The following is a 20,936-nucleotide window of genomic DNA, read 5'->3' as shown; positions in this document are numbered from 1 at the left end:
TAGACAATTAAAGGAAAGCTCACAGACTTGAATATGCAGGAGGGAATGGATCCCTCACTTTGGTGAATGTGTGAACTAGGCTGGAGTCCAGGGCCCTGCAGCCTGAAATCTGGGGGAATCAGAGCTGAGCTCCTGATTGGTGCTATCCTAGTCCCCACCTATCAGGTCTTGCTGAAGGAGGGTGACAAGAAGGGACAGTTAGGGGTTAAGCTCACTGTTAAGGCACAGTGAGCCTGAATATGGTCCTCTCATCTTCATGGCCTGATGTGTACTGAAGAGGGCTTCCTGGCATCCATTTATCTTCATGTTGTCACGAGGGTCACACTTCATCCTTGGGTCCTCAAGTCACATCTTTGTGGCCCGGGTAGCAGACAGACTATGAGGCTGATTTGGCCATCAGCTTTTGACATCATGATGACAGATGTCCAGGTCCTGGGTTCTCCACCCGAGTAGCTATGGCAGATAGGACAGAACTAATGTGCCGGTCACTTTACGACCTGGACCCCGCGCTGGCAGGGTGAAGGAGCGTTTTCTTGGCAATAATCTCCCCTTTGTGCTCATTTTTGCCCACCTGGAAGCATGTCCAGGAGGTAGGGCCTTCTGCATCGCAAGCCAAGCCTTAGTGCAGGACTGAACGTGTCCGTAGGGTGCAGCCAGCTTCAACCACTTAGCGTGGCCCCCAGGGCGCGAAAAGGACTACTCGCAAGAACATCCCTGAACCCTTGACCCCCCGCCACCACCGTACGACCCTTGGGCTTCGTTGTGCCGGCGCTGCTACGTACATCCCCGCCCACTTCCAGTCCCAGGAGGCCGTGCGCCGTGGTGGGCGGGGCATCAGGCAAGATTCCTGGAAAGGCGTGGTAGGGAAGGAGTCTGTGTGGGAGGGGCGGGGCCTCGGGGCGGGACTCCCTCAGTGATACACAGTCCCACGCGCCCTGCTGATTCCGCTTGCTTCTTGCTGTGGCAGCGTCCCTGGTGGCTCTCAGACCCAAGAGAATTCCGCCGCCCCTCCCCGCTTCGAGCACCATGGAGCAGCCGCCCGACGTTGAAGAGGACGACTGTCTCCCTGATTACCGCCACCTCTTCTGCCCAGGCTTGCTCCAGTGAGCTTCTGGCGGGGCTGTCCGGAGCAGCGGGAATCCGGGCGCGGGGCACCAGAGCGGGACGCGGGGCAGGGAGCGGTGGGCTGCCGGATGCGCGAGACAGGCAGTCCCGATGGGGTCTTGGAATCCTCATGGCGAAGCCTGCTTCTGACTTGCGAGCCTAGAGATCCTGCCAGGGAAAGGAGCGGGAGTGTGGGAGGAAGTTGTAGGTTTTTTGAAAACTCAACTTTCAGAGTAGAGAATTTTAGGTTAAAATCGTTTTTCCTGAAGACCTAGAAAGCTTAGGAATGATAGGCTTTTTAAAAAGACGTATTTTCTTACAAAATCATACTGGATTGAAGGCCCAGCTCAAGGAGTCAAAGTCCTCCGCCTCTCCCCAACCCCCCACCTCCCCAACCTGTCGCTTAGGCCAGTCCTTCAATTTGCCACCCTCTAACATATCTGAATATGTTAACCTATTTAAAGAGAAAATTAAGCCAGGCATTTTGGTGCACGCCTGTAATCCTAGCATTTAGGAGGATGAGGCAGGAGGATCACTGCAAGTTTGAGGCCGGCCTAGACTACATAGTGAGTTCAAGATCAGCCTAAACTACATAGCAAGACTTTGTCTCAAAAAAAAAAAAAGAATTAAAATGAGGAGTAGAGAAAAACACTCATATTTCAACATACTCAAATCGTTGCTCTGTTAAAATGGAGTAAATTGTTGCAATATAGTTTTCCTTTTGGCCAATAATGCACTGCCCAGGGTGGATCCCTCCACCTCAGCTACACTACTTCCCCCTTTCAGTTATCAGTGACCTTTAATTTATATATTTATTTATTTTATTTACTTCATTATTTTATTTATTTATTTTGAGACAGGGTTTCACTATGTAGTTTAGACTGGTTTTAAACTCACTGTGTAGTCCACACTGGCCTTGAACTTGCAGCAATACTCTTGCCTCAGCCTCCAAAATGCTGAGATTACAGGGGTATGACACCATGCCCTGCAACAGTGACCTTTTATGTTTTTCATTTAGGGGATCGAACTCAGGACCTTATGCTTGCAAGGCAGGTGCGGTGCCATTGAGCTAAATTCCCGGCAACAGTGACCTTTTAAAAGAGCCTCTTTTTTTTTGGACCAGGGGCAAAGTGGCCTTTATCACTGGTGGTGGCTCTGGGATCGGGTTCCGGATCACTGAGATTTTCATGCGGTGAGCACTGTTCCAGGGCCCTCTCTACTTCGGCTTCCCCTTACCTGTACCCTGTGGGAAGACGGAACTCTGGACTTCTAGAAGTCTGTGAGACTGTGGTTCTGCCTTAGGATCTCCTGGGGCCTCACAGAGTGGGTCAATAGACCCTTGTGCTGTATGGGACCCAAAATCTCTTGGGACACAAATTCTGTGGCCTCAGGCATGTGTCAAAAACCATCCCACCCAGCAGAGGCACAGAGTTAGGATGAGGTGGGGGAAGAAGGGCCCTGCTTCTTTCCCCAAGCCCTTAGTTTTCAGTTTGAGTCCAACAGGAACATGCTTTGGGACTCATGGTTCCAGGTAGACTCATTTTTGGAGCTGATGGCATATTGCTTCTCACCAGAGTATACTCATTCTAGTGTCAGGACCCCTTTTGAGGATTAGATTGGACATAGTAGCTCCTGTGAATGTGGCCTGCCTGCAGCTATTTGCCCCACTGTTGTCATTGTGGGGCTGAGTTTGCCAGGTGGGCAGGGAAACAGCCTGCCTCAGAATGGGCTCCCTCTTTCATGGTTCCCCAGGGAGGGGGACTGGGGCATGCAAATCTGCGCCAGGGGATCCAGCAGGCCCCAAACAGATGTCTGGATCCCTGTGGCCTCTCTGCCATGTATACGGTGTTTGGGGGCAGGTCTTCCTCCTTATGTTTCTGGGATACCCCCTGCCAGAGAGGCCCAGTCCAGAAACTGAGGAGTGAGCAACCATAGTACTCACCTGAGGTTCCTCAGTCTGTTCAGCCCTGCTTGGGCCCCTGTGCCTTCTCCAACCATACTTCAGCCCTTGACATATATCCCTACAGAAGGCACCCTTGCGGGGAGCTCTGCTTGGAGCACCTGGGAGGAGCCCACCTCGAACCTGCTGTTCTCAGCCCTGCCATCTCGTTTTGCAGGCATGGCTGCCAAACGGTCATCGTCAGCAGGAGTCTGCCAAGAGTGTTGATGGTGAGAGGCCCAGAACAGGCAGCTGTGGGGGACCTAATTCTGAGCTGGAAGTGTCCTGAGGCCCAGGGCATGGTAACACCAAAACTTGCTCTCCCCTCTCAAATATGGAGCCTCAGTGGACACCCTTGGCTTCTTCTTTTTTTTTTTTTTTTTGGTACCAGGGATTGAACTCAGGTCCTTGCACTTGCGAGGCAGGCAGCGGAACCACTAAGCTAAATTCCCAGTCCCCCACCCTTGGGTTCTTAAAAGTCAGATTATTGGGCTAGCATAGTGGCACACACCTGTAATTTCAGCTACCCAGAAGGGTGAGGTAGGAAGATTGCAAGTTTGAGGGCAGCCTGGGCAACTTAGCAAAACAGTGTGTCAAAATAAAAATTAAGGGCTGGGGATTTAGCTCAGTGGTTCCACTGCCTGCCTTGCAAGCACAAGGTCCCAAGTTCAATCCCTGGTACAAAAAAAAAAAAAATTAAAAGGGCTGGGGATGTAGAGTGCTCCTGGGTTTGATCCCAAGAACAGAAAAAAATGTCTGATTATTGGGTCCTGAGAGGACCCTTATGTTGGGGGATAATATAGCCCCCACCAAACTCAGGGTTATGAAAGTCAAATGTTGTCAGCCTTGCTCTTTGACCTGGAAGGGACTGGATGTTAGCTGAGGCTACCTTTGACCTGACAAGATGGTCTAGTAGGGTGATAAAGAGGGAGAAGTCTGGGACAGGTGGCCTGTAGTGGAGAGTGTAGAACATCTTACAAATGTCCAGTAGGGGTCATGGCCCAGGGAGTAGCCATGTGTTGGGTGTAACTTCTCCAGCGGCAAACCCAGATGCCAGTGGAACCTGGACACATTGTCCTTATTGACTTCTGAAGGTCAGTGGTGCAGGTCCAGGTTGCTGGGTTGCTGCTCACTTCTCTTCCTGTCTGGCTTCCAGGCTGCCAAGAAGCTGGCTGCTGCCACTGGCCAGCGCTGCCTCCCTATGTCCATGGACGTCCGAGCTCCCCCAGCCATCATGGCTGCTGTGGACCAGGCACTGAAGGAATTTGGCAAAATTGATATCCTCATTAACTGTGAGTTGGTGTTGAGCAAGACCAGATGGTTGGAGGCCCCAGAGCTCTGTTCTTGGGGCAGGGACAGTGCCAGAGAGCTGAGGTGCCTGTGTCAGCTGGGCTGTGGCCCAGGCAGGAGCCAGGCTCCCAGTGTCTGTCTTGGGGCCATCTCTGCTCTTTCCCGATGCTCAAGTGGATCCTCATGAACATGACTGAGTGCCCTTGTGTTGTCAAATTCTCACTTTAGCTGGATGTGGTGGTGCATGCCTGTAATTCCAGCACTGGGAGCCTGAGGCAGGAAGAGTCCAAGTTTCAGCCCAGCTTGGGCAACTTAGCCAAAATAAAAATAAAAAGAGGACTGGAGATGTAGCAAATGTCCTTTGGTTTAATCTCCAATACCAAAAGAAAAATAATAGAGCTGGAGTATGGCTCAGCACAAGGTCCTGAGTTCAATCCTCAGTACCAAAAAAAAAAAAAGGCACAATCATGGTATTGAGAACCAACCTAATTCATTATTGCTTCATCTTAACTTGGTAACATCTCCAAAGACCCATTTTCAGGAAGGCATGGTAACTCATAGCTATAATTCCAGCACTTAGGAAGCTGAGGCAGGAGGATTGAGGGTTCAAGGTCAGCCTGAGCTGCATGTAGTTTGAGTCTAGCCTGGGCTACATATCAAGACTGTGTCTCAAACAACAAAGAAGGGCCAGGTATGGCGGTACATGCCTGTAATCCCAGCACTCAGGAGGCTGAGTCAGGAGGATTGGCATGAGTTTGAGGCCAGGCTAGGGTACATACAGAGTTCAAGACTAGCCAACCTGAATTACATAGCAAGACCCTGTCTCAAAGAAGACCCTATTTTCTAATTAGGATACATTCATAAGTACTGAAGGTTAGAACTTCAACCTTTTTTTTTTTTTTTTGGTACTGGGGATTGAACTCAGGACCTTGCACTTGTGAGGCAGGCAGCAGAACCACTGAGCTAAATCCCTGGTCCTCAACCTCTTTTTGAAAGATAACATAACATCTTGTCTTATTCTGTCATCAGGAGTTTATCCAAGTGCCTGGTCTCCTACCCTGTCCAGTTTGGACCAGCATAGGGTCCCTACATTCTCACTGCCCACAGGGCATTGACTCTTGTGGATCCTCCCATCAGGGCCTCTGCCTCTCCACCATCCCACCATCCCAGAACTGACTACCTTCTGTCATCTTCTACTCTGTAGGTGCGGCTGGGAACTTCCTGTGCCCTGCCAGTGCATTGTCATTCAATGCCTTCAAGACTGTAGTTGAAATTGACACCATTGGCACCTTCAATGTGACTCGTGTGCTCTATGAAAAGTTCTTCCAGGTGAGTGACCTCTGGGTCATGGGCTTTCTGCCTCTGTCTGCCCCCTCACTACCCCCTCCTTTTGTGTGTTGCAGAACCATGGAGGAGTGATTGTGAACATCACTGCAACCTTGGGTTTCCGGGGGCAGGCGCTGCAGGTGCACGCAGGCTCTGCCAAAGCAGCTGTGGGTATGAGTCCTTTGGTCTGCCCATGTGGGTTCCCAGTGGCTCCCTCTGCTGACTGATTTGGAGGCTGGCAGGTTTCACGTGAGCCTGAGTCCACTTGTGGGCAGCAGAGAGGCATGGCCTTGGCCCTGAGTCACCCCTCACCTACCCCCCACCCCACCCCCGCCCCAGCCACTCGAGGCAAAGTGGCTTTGTATATCTCCCCTCCTTCCATGCAGATGCAATGACACGACACTTAGCTGTGGAGTGGGGTCCTCAGAATATTCGTGTCAACAGCCTTGCCCCTGGCCCCATCAGTGGCACAGAGGGGCTCCGCCGACTGGGTAAGCCTGTCTGGGAACCCAGGCATCCTGTGTATCTCCAAGCCCAGGGCACAGGCCATCCATTGAAGCTTCCAGAACCCTGGCCTGGATTGAAAAGCCATTCTGTGTCCTGTTCCTGGTCAACTTCTTTTTTTGTTTTTCCTGCTCCATTTTGCCTTATGGTTCAGGGGAAGAACTGGCTAGAGAGGGTAGAGAGCCCTGGGTTCATGGGGTTCTCTAAGGCCTGAGCCTCCTGCTGCCCTCTAGGTGGCCCCCAGGCCAGCCTGAGCAAAGAGCTCCCTAATAGCCCCCTGCAGAGGATGGGGAACAAGACGGAGATTGCCCACAGTACGCTGTACCTGGCTAGCCCTCTGGCTTCCTACGTGACTGGGATCATGCTGGTGGTGGATGGTGGATGCTGGCTGACATCCCCAAATAATATCAAGAAACGGGTGAATTTGGAATCCACCTCTGCTAAGCTCTAGGTGAGGCTCTTCACCCACTTCTTGGGGTCACCTGCGTCCTTGGGTGCTCTGCTAGGTCCCTGTATCCAATAGGCCCACACCCCACCCCACCTATGCAGGAGGCTGGCATAATGTTTCTGGGTCTTCCCTAATGACCTTGGTCACTCCCCAAGTTTCTGGCAGGTGTTAGAGGGATACAACTTTTTGTTTTGATTTGGTGTTTTGTTTTGTTTAGTTTTTGAGACAGGTTCTTGCTTTGTAATTCGGGCTGGTCTTACATTCACTGTAGTTCAGCCTGGCCTCAAACTCATGGTGATCCTCCTGCCTCAGCCTCCTGAGTGCTGGGATTACAGGTATGCCCCACCATGGCTGGCTGATTTGTTTTAAGTTTTTGAGACAGAGTCTTGTTATGTAGTCCAGGCTAGCCTTGCACTCACTAGGTAGCCCAGGCTAGCCTGGAACTCATAGTGATCCTCTTGCCTCAGCCCCCTGAGTGCTGAGATTACAGGTGTGTGCCACACACCCACTGATTTGTTTTTTGACAGGGTCTCACTATGTATTTCAGGCTGTCCTTGAACTTACTATGTAGCCCAGGTTGACTTCAAATCCAGTGATCCTTCTGCCTCAGCCTCCCCAGTGCTGAGGTTATTGGTGTGTGCCATCATGCCTAACTGGGATACAACTTTTTATATTAAATATTGTATCCAGAGTCAGGGAATACTTTTGGAGAACTGCCTCTAATCCCTCCATCCTATACCCTAAGGGTCCCTAGTCAAGCCAAGAGCAACGAATCTGGTGATCCCAGCAATCTAGTCCTTTCTCTGGGGATCATGCTGTTTGCATACTGCTTCCTGGCCACCCCATTTTTCTGGCAGCAGTGACCAAGCAGTAAGTCCAGTCTTCAACCTGCCAAACAGATGTGTGACTACAGATTCTAGAATTTTGCCACAAAATACTTTTTTTTTTTTGGTACCTGGGATTGAACTCAGGACCTTGCACTTGTGAGGCAGGTGTGGTGTCACTGATCTACATCTCTGGCCTGGAAAATACATTTTCTTAAAAGATAATTTTTTTACTATAAAAATGCTTAGGCATTGGATTTCGCATTTTAAAATTTGTTTTGTTTTATTGTAGGACTGGGGATTGAATGCAGGGCCTTCATACTGAGCTGTGTTCCTAACCCTTTTTTATTTTTTTTGTTTTGAGACAGGATCTGGTTAAGTTGCCCATGTAGCCTTGAATTTGAAGATCCTCCTGCTTCAGCTCCCACAGTGCTGGTATTATAGGCATGCAACACCATGCCCAGGTGCAAACTTTTTACAAAGAAAAGGAAGAGGATTAAAAAGAATCATTGTAACCCTAACATTTAGAGGTGGGGCTGTGCTTCTTCCATGTGTGTTTTCATCTCTCCTAAGCCTGGCTATTCCTATGCCCTTTCTCCTCCTTTCCAGGCCCCTTTGCACATGAAAGGTGTAGGGCAAGCAGCAGAGCTTCATAATCCAACCCCAGGACTCCTGATTGGAGAGTGGTGTGGCCCCATGGCCACCCTGGTGGAAGGGGAGCATTTATCCCTCAAGCCCCCTTAGCCAGGTGGACCCTTCTTTTCTCTGAGTTCCCAGCTTGTTGGTACTCTAAACCCCCACTGCATTCAGGCTTCTTTTCCTGAGCAGGAGACAAAATCTAGTGTCTGATATAGTTCTACTCCTGCCCTATTTGGCAAACACAGTATTGAACTTACAGCTGCTGAGGTGGCTTCCCTGGAGCTTCATTGCACAGATCCTATCTTGCAAAGCAGGAGAAAGCATTACACGTTTGGCTCTGTGGCCACCTTGCTGCCATCACTGTGGTAGCTGAGGTTCCCTCCCACCACATGTCTGCAGCACACTTGTTGTCACTTTTGGCCCGCCTCCCAGAAGCATACAAGTGTGGCCTCTGAGGGGTTATTATGACTTGTATCTAGATGTCTCCCCAAAGCCATATAGGTGGGGCTTTTCAGAGGTACTGGATCTAGAATGTGTGATGCTGGGATTGAGGGTGTCCCATCTTGGGTGTGAATACTACCTGCCCAAAGGGCAGGTAGCCTGGATGGAATATAAGGGACAGAAAGAAAATTTGCTGCTGTTGCTTCTGCTCTCTACTTTACTGCTTTGCTGCCTTCTTCCTGCCCTGCTTTGGCATGGACTGTTTCTCCTCTGTGAGGTCTCTCTGCCATGCCACCCTGCCTTGGAGCCAGCCAACTATAGACTAAAACTTCTACAAAGTGTGAGCTGAAATAACTCTTTTCTCCTTTAACTTTGGGTGTCGGGTATTTTGTCTCAGCAACAAAGTAAGTAACTCAGAGGATCTTGAATAAAGAAGCTTCACCCGTAACCTGTCTGTGGACCACATCTAGGATTGTATCCAGAGTGCCCAGGCCTCAGTGTGGGTGGGAGAGCCTGTGGGTGTCTTCTAACCAGGCACTGTGCCTTCCTGAAGCTGGCCCCAGCATGCAGGCTGATGAGGCCCCAAAGAGCCCGCAGGGCTCAGTCCCTAGTACCTGGCTACCTGCCTTCATCCTTAAACCTCACAGTAGCATTTCTTTCTAGCTTCCCTTAGTGGCCAGGACAGGACCACCCTGGTTCTCCAGCACAGAGGGTAATGGAGTGGATGATACTGTTTGTGTTAACCCTCTCCAGGGAATAGGGCCCTGTAAGAATGGGGTGCAGGCCTGGGTGAGGCCCTATATGAGCCATGCATCCGTGGGATGAGCCAGAAAGCCAAGTGTGGTGTCTTAGTTACTTTTCTCTTGTTACTGAGACAAAATACCCACACCCAAAGTTAAAGGAGGAAAGGTTTATGTATCTCACAGTTTGTAGAGGTTTCGGTCCGTAATCAGCCTGCTCCAAGGCAGTGTGGCATGGCAGACAGACATTGCAGAGGAGAAGCAATTCGTGGTGGGCAGAAGGTAGCAAAACAAGCAAGCAAGGGACAAGACAAGCCTCTTTCTGTCCCTTATATTGTATCCAAACAACCAGGATTACCAAACCAATCAGTGGACTGATTTAGTAATCACACCCTTAATCCCATCATTGCACCATGAATCAATCACACACTAGATCCAGCCACCTCTGAAAACCCCCCACCTATGACCATATGAGGCTTTGAGGGGACATCTAGACACAAACCATAATTTGGTTTGGGGAAGCTAACTGTCACATAAACTACTCAAAGAAACATGAGTTAGCAGCCTTGACCCCAGTTTGGGACCTAGCTGGGTAGCTCAGAGGAGCCACACAAGGAAGAGGTGCCCTCAGTCCCTTGGTGAGGGACAAGACTCACTTTTGCAGGGCAGATAGCTGGGTCTTCAAGTAGCTACCTCACCCCGGAAAATTCTGTTTGCTCTTGGTCAGTTCCCTGTGCCACTCAGTGCTTCTGCTCAGAGCTGGCCTCGGGCCCTACTACTGCCCAGATGACCCTGGTCTTAGTTGCTTTCTTGTTACTGAGACACAATACTCAACACCCACAAGTTAAAGGAAGAAAGGTTTATTTTGGTTCCGTTTGTAAAGGTTTCAGTCCATAGTCAGCTGGCTCCAAGGTAGGGCAGCATGGCAGAGGAAGATTGCTTATGGCATAGCAGTCAGGAAGCAGAAAAGGAGGAATCAAGGGAGGAGGGAGGGACATACACCCTTCCAGGCCACGCCTCCAGTGACCCATCTCCTCCAACCATGCTTCATCTCCCAAATCACCTTTAGCTATAAACTCAGTAGACACATCCACTGATGAATGTCACAGCCCCATGATCTAGTCACCTCCTAAACCACCTGTAAGTGCATGAGGCTTTGAGGGGACATCTAAATATAAACCATAACAACCCTCATTCCCTGAAAGGATCCTGCAGCCCCTATGACCTTTGGCTTTTACAGTTGCAGGGGAATGAGGGGGAGGCCCAGGATCCTACCTGACAGAGGGAACTCAATTGCCCCACATGGCTCTGTCTGCTCCTCAAAGGTTATGGAGGCCAGAACAACACAGTGCTGTCACAGCCACCAGTGAGGCCAGCAAATAGGTCCTTGTGAAGTTCTTGAGGAAAAGCCCCAAACATTAAAAAAAATAGTTGCTAGATTGCTGGGTGTGGTGGCACATACCTATAATCAGCACTCTAGGAGGCTGAGGCAGGAGAATCACACATTCAAATCCAGCCTGGGCAATTTTGTGACTTAGACCCTGTCTGAAAATGAAAATATTTTCAAAAAAGGCTGGGGAGCAAAAGCCCTGGGTTCAAGCCTTGATACCAAAAAAGAAAGAAAATGTATGCCATATCTATTGAATGAGCAAGCAAATGAATCCCATATTATTTACCTCTACCATATTGTGAGCCACATAGGTTCATTCTTTCTTTTTTGTTTTGTTTTGTTTTGTTTTTTGATACAGGGTCTTGCTATATAATTCAGGATGGCCTTGAACTCACTATGTAGCCCAGGCTGGCCTCAAACTTGCTGCGATCCTCTGCCTCAGCCTCCTGAGTGCTGGGATTATACCACTATGCCCAGCCATCACATAGGTTATTTCTGAGACTCATTATGATCCACAGGCTGCAATGAATATTGGGTGCGTTCATCTTTCAGAAAGCAAAGAAAACCTTAAAATTACCCAAAATAAACAGCGCTAATTTGGGGGAGTTCCTCTGCTGACTTCTGTTGTCATAGCAACCTGACTGTGTCACATGTGTGCTACCATACCCTGGCACAAGGGCCCCCATGTGGGATTCTCCCTGGGAGGTTTTCCCAGTCACTTAGGTCCCCTTCTTTCCTTCCCACCCCAGCACTGTGATTTCTGCCAGGGTTAGACCACCTATCAGGGCCTGAGAGACAGGCTGAGGATGACCTCACTCAGACATTTGCTTCCCACCATGTGGGCACTATGTGTACCAAGTGATGGGGGCCAGAAAAGTATAAGCTGACCCTCCTGGAGAGATGCTGATATCCATGGCTTGGCTTCCTGTCTTCCCTCTGCTTGTTACCATGTGAACTTGCTGACTGAGTTAGCCTGGGAGAGTGAAGTGATGAATCCCAGAGAACCTCATCAGCTGTGGCCTTTTGAAGCCAGCAGACACTTCTCTGATCTCTATATCATTTTTCCTGTCTGCCTAGTAGTGGTCAGGCCCTCCCAGGATGCAGTCTGGTCAGTGAGTGGCTTTTTGTTTGTCCCTGGCTTTCTTTGCTCTGAGGCCCAAGTACACTGCAGCTGGGTGTCAGTATCCTCCCAAGGAGTGGGGCCCGTGGTCTCTCAAGGTCAGGGGTCCCTGGCTGGCCTCAGCTCAGGGGTGGGGCATGGGCCCATCAGGCATTTCCCTCAGGACACATCAAGCGGTTCTCTTGGAGCCATGCTGCAGAGCCACTCTGGCGCTTTATGTCCAAAGAGAGAAATATTTGGGGAGGACCCTGGGTCCTTCATAGGTACCCTCCTAGCGGTGGTGTACTAGAGTTCTGGGAAGAAGCCTTGATATCGAGCTGGGGTGGGGCTTAAACCTTCCTTCTTCATTATTATTGTTAGGCCCAGAGAATGAATCTTCCTTTGTTCCTTCTTTATTATTATTGTTGTTGTTATTTTAGTGCTTGGGATCAAACTGAGAGCCTTGTGTATGCTAAGCATGAGCTCTACCACAGCCACACACACAGCCCCTTCCTTCTCTTGCCCTGCTTGGCTCTGTGACCCTGCCCCTGCTGCTCAAGGCATCAGTCTCTGCTGCCATTTGTACAAGCCAAGCTGCCTCCTGAAAAGAGACACTATGCCTTCTGTCAGTCATGTTCAGATTCCTGAGGAAAGATGCAGATTCACTCTGATTTGGTCAGGTTTTGGCTCTTGTTCAGTAAATTCATCCTGGAAATGCAGCAGCTCCCATTGTAGCCACTGCTTGGAGAGGAGCTGCTTCTAGAAAAGTGTGTTTACAGGACACCCACTAGGTCCTGACTCACACTAGCCAAAGTCAATACAGACTGTTGTTCAGCCAAGCATGCTGCTAAGCTTGCGTGTATGTGTCCTCTCCTGTGACTAGATGGGTGTCAGGGCCCCTCTCTTGTGCCAGGGTCCTGGGAAACCGAAAGAGCAGTCAGGAAGATGGCAAGTAGACCAAAATAAGAAATAAGAAACATTTGTTGGAAATACAAAGAAGTCCTAGGCCTGGTGGTACACACTGATAATCTCAGCTGCTCAGGAGGCTAAGGCTGGAAGATCCAGAGTTCAAGGGCAGCCTGGGCTTAGAAGACCCTGTCTCAAAATAATAATAATAAAATAATAATAATAACAACAACAACAACAAGAAATGCAAAGAAGTAAGTTTCAGGTGGGTCCAGTGGGGCAAAAAAAAAAAAAATTAAGTTTTAACTCTCCCAGCATTATGTGTGACCTGGAGGAGGTGAGTGAGGCTCACTAGACCTTTGTCATCCTGAGGCAGAAACTGTGATGGGATGGTGACAGTGGTGGCCTGCAAGGATGTGTGGTGGATTTGGGATGTGATCTCTGGGATGTGGGTGGGGCTTTATCGCTGGAATATCGGAAGCAAGTGACAGCAGTTTCAGTGGAAGGTGTTAAAATAAGAAAATCATGAAAACCTCAGGCTGAGTCAGGAGGAATTAAACTGTGCCTTACAAACTCATGTTCTATTTTTACTCTAGAAATGTACTTTACCAATTTGAAGGTAAGAAAAAAAAAATCCTTCCCACTGAATAAAATATCAGTAAACACAAGTCAGGCTCTGCACCCTCCATTGCTGGAGGCCCCAGGGAGGTGTGATCTGAACCTAAAATTGATTTCTCACTCAGTTTATTTGTTGGGTAAAAAATGTATTGTGTTCTGAAAATTTACTTAGTATATTTTCGATGTACCTACCATACAAAAAAGAGTAAGTATGGAAGTAATAGGTATGTTAATTTACTTACCTATAGTATTCATTTTACAACATATGTATATGAAAACATTGTATACCTTAAGTATAGACTAATTTTTTTTTAAATGTGCCAGACTTCTTCAATGAAATATAAATTGTAGAACCACTTTGGAAAACAGTGTGGCAAATTCTTTCTTGAAAATATATAGTATTTTTGGGCCGGAGATTTAGCTCAGTGGTTTCACTGCCTGCTGCGCAAGCACAAGGACCCAAGTTTGATCCCTGGTACCAAAAAAAAAAAAAAAAAAAATATATATATATATATATATATATATATAATTTTTAAGCTGGGAGTGGCAACGTAGGGCTGAAATCCCAGCACTCTGGAGGCTGAGGCAGGAGTATTACCATGAGTTTGAGGCCAGCCTGGGCTATAGAGTGGGTTTAAGCCCAGCCTGAATTACATACCTGAAGTACTACCTTATCTAAAAAAAAAAAACAACACATATATATATATGTACATATGTATTTTTTATTAATTTTACAAAACACTGGGTTTCGGACAGAGGTGGTGGCACACACCCGTAATCCCAGCACTTGGAAGGCTGTGGCAATCAGATCACCTGGGCTACATCATGAGTTCAAAGCCAGCCTGAATTTTGTAGTGAGACCCTGGTCTCAAAACAAATGCAAAAACAAAAAAACAAAGCCCTACTGAGCACATAAGCCTTTTGAGGGACATTACAGATCTAAATCATCACACAAAGGGGTAATACACACAGGAGATGCTACTTTGGATGGGGTTGAGGGGTTAGGAAATAACAAGGTGTGAACAGAAGTCAGAGATGTGGGGACCTGGAGGTGGCCAAGTCCCAAAGAAAATTGGAATTGGGTAGAGACAGGTATACAGTGCTAGAGCTCAGAAGGGCTGTCCTTGGATGAATTCTCTTGAACTTTTTGTTACTTTTTAAAAAAAGACTCCACATTTTCATTTTGCACTGGGCTCTGCAGGTTCTTCAGCTGATCCTGGTAGAGTGTGTCTGGTTCCAGATGCATGGATTGGAGAGGCCCATGTCCAGTCTGGTGACATTTTCAGCATGGTGGATAGGTCCAGGGCTGAAGGTGTGGATAATCCTTCCAAGCTAACAGTTCAGAACCCGGGAGTCAGAGTTCAGCCACAAGGAGGGATACCTTTGTGGGAGAAGAGGCTCTGGGAGAAGAGGACTACTTGTCTGAAAGGTGGGTGCAGCTGGGAGAGATGCTGACCTCTTGGCGGGGGTCCCTAGCTGCACCCTGTCTGATGGCCTTGCTCCTCTGCACCCTGGCTCTCATGAGAGGTCTGTAGCAGGTCTCTTCCTCCCAGAGCTCAAACCCCAGTCAGCTCCTATAGTACCCTGCTGGAGCCTCCCACCTGGACCACTGGCCGGCTTTGCTTTGGACTGCAAGCTCTGAGCTGCAGGGGTCCCTCAGAGTTCAGATGTTCAGTCCTGGATGAGGGAGGGCCTCACATGGACATACCAGGAATGACCTGTTGGGATAGAGGTTTCTTCAAAAGTGCCACACCAAAAAAACCCCCTGCTCCTTCATTCTCAGATTGAGTTCCTTGCCAGGCACAGCAGGGCAGGCACACTTGTAATCCCAGTACTTGGGAGGCTGAGGCAGGAGGATTGTTGTTCGTTCGAGGCTACATAATGAGTTCAAGGCCAGCCTGAACTATGTGATGAGACCCTATTTGGAAAAAAAAAAGCACAGAAGGGCCAGGGATTTAGCTCAGTGGTTTCGCTGCCTGCTACACAAGCACAAGGACCTGAGTTTGATCCCCAGTACTAAAAGAAAAAAAAGCACAGAAAACAACTAAACAGATTTGGATCCCAGTGTCTCCATGCTTATGGCATTTCCCCAAATCCCATTTGTTTAAACAAACTATGTTTTTCTCCTCTAGTACTGATGATTGAACCCAAGGCATCAAGCATACATTACAAGTGCTCTAGCTTTGAGCTACATCCTCAGGCCTTTAAAATTTGTTTGTTTGTTTATTTATTTATTTGAGATAAGGTCTCACTGTGTATAGGCCAGGCTAGCCTTGAACTCACTAGCCCAGGGTAGCCTTGAACTCATGGTGATCCTCCTGTTTCAGCCTTCTGAGTGCTTGGATTACAGGCATGCACCATTACATCTGGCTATTTTTGGTTTTCTGAGACAATGTCTTGCTATGTGGTTCAGGATGACCTTGAGCTCCCAGCAGTCCCCTGTCTAAATCTCCTGAATGCTGGGATTATAGGTGTGCACCATCATGGCTGGCCCACAAGGGAGATTTTAAAGGCACGGTAATGAAGCACACCTTATGATTATGGGTAGATCAATGTCTGTGCACAAAATATCAATTTTAGGTAATATTTTACAAACTTGGGACCGATTTAAAATAGAGAATTTTTAAAAGTTGATTTTTGGCAGGCATGGTGGCATACACCTGTAATCTCAGCACTTAGGAGGCTGAGGCAGGAGGATCACCGTGAGTTTGAGGCCGGCCTGGGCTACATAGTGAGTTCAAGGCCAGCCTGAGCTACATAGCCAGACTCTGTCTCAAAAAAAAGGTAATATATTGTTTTAAAATATTAATTGCTATGATTTGGTTCTCATAAGTTATCTAAATTAATTGGGGTGGGTTTTTTTGTTGTTGTTTTTGGTACTAGGGATCAAACTTAGGACCTCGTGCTTGCCAGGCAGGAACAGTGCCACTGAGCTACATCTCCGGCCCTACATTGATTGTTAAGATAAATAACTGCCACACAAAACTCTCCTCTGTGACTAAAAAACAAACAAACAAACAAACAAAAACCTTCCTGAACCAATTTGCTTCAGTTTTCTCCACTGATGGATTTTTCTCCACTCTGGTTTTTCCCAGCGTCTTACCCCAGGAAATATTATTAAGTAAAATATTATGATATATAATTAAATTGGCTATAATTAAGAATCTACTATCTTTCAATAAATTTTTCCTACTCTTAAAAAAAAAGAGTCTAGGGCCAGGGATTTAGTTCAGTGACTTTACCGCCTGCCTCGCAAGTGCAAAGTCCCGAGTTCGATCCCTGATACCAAAAAAAAAAAAGAGTCTAAAAGTTTTCTATGCCTAAAGCAGTAAGATTTTCTTAGGCTTTTAAGAGGCTCTTGGTTAAATTTATAAAAACTAGATTAAGGGCCAGGCATTTAGCTCAGTGGCACCGAGCCTGACTTGCAAGTGTGAGGTCCTGAGTTTGATTCCGGTACCAGGAAAAAAAACAAAAAGAAGAAACCTAGATTAAGAAACAAAGCTTTTATATTTCACTAAGATAATTTCTTATGTTTTCCATGGTTAGACTTTCGGTTACTTGAAATACTAAGTTTTGTTGAGTATGGAGACGGACGTTTGTAATCTCAGCACTTGGGAAGCTGAGGCAGAAGGATCACCATGAGTTTAAGGCCAGCCTCAACTACATAGTGAGTTCGAGTCCAGCCTGAACTACATAGCAAGACCCTGTCTCAGAGGGGTGAGGGAGTGGCTGACATGGTGCAGTCTGGGAGTGGTTCCCCTCAAAGTCCTGGGGGCTGCTGCTTTGGGGGACTCCTTGGACCCAATGGTGGCAAACAAATGCATGCATTCTCATGGATGAGAACTGGAGAGAGCTGCTGGAAGAAGAGTGGATGATAGAATTTTATGCTACATGGTGTCTTGCTTGACAAAATCTTCAACCAGAGTGGGAAAGTTTTGCTGAATGGGGAGATCTTGAGGTTAAAGTTGGAAAAATAGATGTCCCACAGCAGATAGGACTGAGTGGACAGTTTATCATAACTGCTCTTTCTACAACTTATCAGTGTAAAGATGGTGAAATTAGGTGCTATGAGGGTCCAAGGATTAGGAATGACTTCCTAAACTTTATAAGTGAAAAAGAATGGACGAATATTGCACCTGTTTCATCCTGGTTTGGTCCAGGGTCTATTCTGATGAGTAATATGTCATCACTCTTTCAGCTCTCTCCTTTTTTTTTGGTACTGGGGATTGAACTCAGGATCTTGTGCACTTGTGTGGCAGGTGCGGTGCCACTGAGCTAAATCCCTGGCGCTCTTTCAGCTCTCTATGTACATTGACTTGCTATGTCTTTCATTAAAGACCTTGGACTACTACTTTGAGAATTCATACACAATTTTATTTTATTTTATTTTATTTTATTTTTGGTACCAAGGATCTTACTTGGGACCTTGCGCTTGCAAAGCAGGTGGTGGAACCACTGAGCTAAATCCCCAGCCCCACAATTTTTGTTTTAGCAACTTTGCTTTCAGGACTATTATTAGGACTTTGTGTGATATTTGTGGAAAAAGCACAGATGATAAACATATTCTGCAAAAAAATCATTACCAGAATTTTCTCAACCTGGGAAAAAAAATGGTGGAGGAACAAGAGGCTGATGAAGAAGATATTTCAGGAGACAAAGCAGGGCTGGGGATTTAGCTCAGTGGTTCTGGCGCCTGCCTCGCAAGTGCAAGGTCCTGAGTTTGATCCCCGGTACCAAAAAAAAAAAAAAAAAAAAAGAGGAAGCAGAAAATAAAGAAGAAACAAACAAAGACTTTCCATAGGGTGTCTTAAGACAATGCCCTGTGGGTCCTCGTTGGGCACAGATAATTTAATTTTTATAAATATCTTAATATTGTAATTTTGAAAAAAAACCAGAAAATTGATCATTTCTCTTGTTTTAAAGTGAACTATGGCTGGGTGTGGTGGCACACACCTGTAATCCCAGCACTTGGGAGGTTGAGCCAGGTCAGCCTGGGCTACATAGTGAGTTCAGGGCCAGTCTGACCTACATAGTGAGACCCTGTCTCAAAAAAAAAGAACTACAATTTGTATATTGCAGAGTTTAGTCTAGATTGTCATTGGATTGAACATTTTCATTCAGAAAATAAAAACAGGTATAAAGGTTTCAATTATGATTTAAGAATATTGTGTATTAAACAATTGTTCATTTTGGAAAATCTGGTGCCAGACAGTAAGATTTGTGTATGTAATTGTAACCTCTTTCAATTCTGAGTTGAAAAAATTTATTTCCTAAGATTTACATTTTGTGGGGTATTTAAGATTACTTAGAGAGGCAGGTGGTGGAACCACTGAGCTAAATCCCTGGCCCAAGATTACTTAGAGAAAAAAAATCTGATTTGATGTAATTTTTCTCAATTTCACTGTGTGAAAAAAAGAACATTATTTCCTATAAATGGGAACTTTGCCTCTTATCTCAAAAAAATGTGTATTTTGGGGCCGGGGATTTAGCTCAGTGGTTCCAGCACCTCCCTCGAAAGCTCAAGGTCCTGAGTTTGATCCCCGGTACCGCCCCCATGTGTATTTTGTGATAACTTTGGTCTTTTAAAGATATGGTCCAAAATTTCCCCAATTTTTTAGATTTTTCAGGTAATCAAAACTGTCTTGTTTAATTACAATCTTTTTTAATATCATATATAAGATATGCTACTGATTTAAGAAGTTTTTATAAGTCCTTGGTGTTCTCTTAATTCCTATAAAGGTTGGTTGCCTGTTTCATTCCTTTTTTCAGTTGTATAGTTTCTTTCTTTTGCCATGTGTTTCATTTTTTCATATTGGATGATATGAACCATATCACTGTTATATTTACTGTTGGTAAACATTTTTGTTGTTTTAAATTGAAGTTTACTGAGATTCATCAAACTGTACTATTAAAAATTTAAAATTGTGGTCAATCAGTTCAGATTTTACATTATGATTGTTGCCCCTCATCTTAAATTTTTCTGTGTCTCTATGTTCATGTGTATGTACATGTGTGTGTGTTTATGTGGAGGTGGACATTCCTGGTTTTTATTTGATGTGCAAAGGGTTTGGTATTTTATATTTTGGAAATTCAAAGCTTAATTTGTTATAACATTTGCATTCTGCTCAGGAAAAAACATCTTCTGTATGTTTTAAGTGTATCTTTGTCATTATATGCAAAAAGTTCTTAATTGAATTTGCAGTTAGTGGATGCTTGATGTTTAAAATCATAACATTGTTAATGTTTTAAAAACAAACTATTTTATTGCTCTTGACTGCTAATATTGAGTACTATTTCCCAGGTGGAAATCATCAACGTGGACCACATAGTTTTCACCTGACAACAAAGGGGGATGCGATACAGGGACTATATTAGCTACAAGAAAGAGAAAAACAAGAAAATGAGAATATAGCTTGGGGAAGGGATCCTTGCTTTTCTTTTCCCAAAGCCAGCCTCACAAAGTCTGTTGCACCGCGCTGGAATTAGCCATGGACAATGACTCAGTTGACAGGCCCCTGGCTGACATATGGTAGCAGAGTTCAGTCCCTTAGGTTCCCGCCAATGCAGCTTGTGAGACCATACCAGGTGCTGGTGCTCACGTGTATAAAAATATCATTCACACTTTCTCCTTCACTCTTGGGGTGTGTGTGTAGTTCACTTGCTTTTGATTGGCCCGTGCCACTCCTTGCCTGCTGCCCAGTGCCTATGACCCTGACTTCGGATGGCAAGGACACTAGAAACACAGAGGCCAGCTGCCAACAACAGCCACAGTGCGTGGGAGGTGACTGGTGATTAGAACATTTAAAAATTTGTGCCAAGGGCTCAACGGACAGGTCTCTGCGTTTTGCCAAGCATTCCTGGAGATGTGAGTGTGGGGGGGCACACTTTCGGCCCTTTCACACCTGGACGGCAACTCGCAGGTCGATCCTGCCACAAGAGGCATCGGGCAGATAGATGGTCGACCTCAGAGCACCATCTGTCCACCAGCCAACGCTCCTCCATAGCTACCTGGGAGCCGGGCGTGTGCACGTCTCCCGGTCCTTTGGATTCTGTGCTTTGGTGTCAACTCTCGAGGGCGTCATACAGGAGGGACTTAGCTCCTTTGGGATGAGTATACGTTTGGGTTTCTCACTCACCCCTTGATGTAGTCACTCGTCCACAATGTGCGTAGGTCGAAGTCCGGTCCACTCGCGGACCTGTAGTGAGCACGGGTCCCCCTGGCCCGTATTCGCCCGCCTAGCCACGCCACCGGCGCGTCCGTAGTCCCGCGCGCAGTTCACACCTTGCAGGAGTAGCAAGGCACCTACCTACCCCAGACTCACGCGGTGACCCTACGCGGCGCCTTTATAGGACCCAGAGGGGGCGGGGCCTACCATCGATGTGACGCGATGACGTCAGACGCACGGAGGTGGGGTCGGGGGAGGTTTTGCTTGCTTGGTCCCTCAGGTCTTGGTCCTGCATCCTCTGCTTTGTCGCCGGTGCGGATCCTACGGCCCGGCCTGGCATCTGCCGCTTGGCCTTGCGCCCTCCTTTCGGGGCCGCGCCCGGCCATGGGCCCGCTCCCGCTGCGCCGTCGGGCTGAGGGCCGCTGAAGCGCGGCGCCAAGATGGGCGAGGGCGGAGTAGGGCCCGAGCGCCAGCCCGAGCAGCCCGGGCGCCCCGCGCGCGC

The 20,936-nt window shown here is 47.2% G+C and overlaps 1 protein-coding gene and 1 long non-coding RNA gene across 9 annotated transcripts; one reads left to right on the top strand and one right to left on the bottom strand.

The window, feature by feature from the left end:
- Positions 1 to 22: 22 nt before the first annotated feature.
- Positions 23 to 15,334, top strand: Decr2 (2,4-dienoyl-CoA reductase 2). 8 transcript variants are annotated; one of them, XM_021251428.2, is made up of 10 exons: positions 23 to 838; positions 968 to 1,103; positions 2,228 to 2,296; positions 3,132 to 3,273; positions 4,200 to 4,335; positions 5,538 to 5,662; positions 5,737 to 5,830; positions 6,046 to 6,150; positions 6,397 to 6,614; positions 7,804 to 7,956. In XM_021251428.2, exons 2-9 carry the CDS (start codon positions 1,027 to 1,029, stop codon positions 6,612 to 6,614), a joined length of 966 nt encoding a protein of 321 aa, XP_021107087.1. In that variant the 5' UTR covers positions 23 to 838; positions 968 to 1,026; the 3' UTR covers positions 7,804 to 7,956. The 8 variants fall into 8 exon arrangements, with proteins under 8 accessions (XP_021107087.1, XP_021107088.1, XP_087058956.1 ...); XM_021251429.2 differs by having other exon boundaries at positions 23 to 860; XM_087202828.1 differs by lacking the exons at positions 23 to 838; positions 7,804 to 7,956 and adding an exon at positions 11,004 to 15,334 and having other exon boundaries at positions 891 to 1,103.
- Positions 13,971 to 20,854, bottom strand: LOC147820937 (uncharacterized). Its single transcript, XR_015447939.1, has 2 exons — positions 20,405 to 20,854; positions 13,971 to 15,186 (listed from the first exon to the last, which is right to left on the bottom strand). It is a non-coding gene; the product is annotated as an uncharacterized LOC147820937 (long non-coding RNA).
- Between the last annotated feature and the right edge of the window lie 82 nt (positions 20,855 to 20,936).

This window comes from Heterocephalus glaber, unplaced genomic scaffold, assembly GCF_053883595.1.
Source record: "Heterocephalus glaber isolate CG9 unplaced genomic scaffold, H.glaber_assembly_v1.0 deba00001781, whole genome shotgun sequence".
NCBI classification, from domain to species: Eukaryota; Metazoa; Chordata; class Mammalia; order Rodentia; family Bathyergidae; genus Heterocephalus; species Heterocephalus glaber.
Note: the sequence above shows the minus strand (reverse complement) of the source record. Positions and strands in the feature narration are given on the sequence as shown.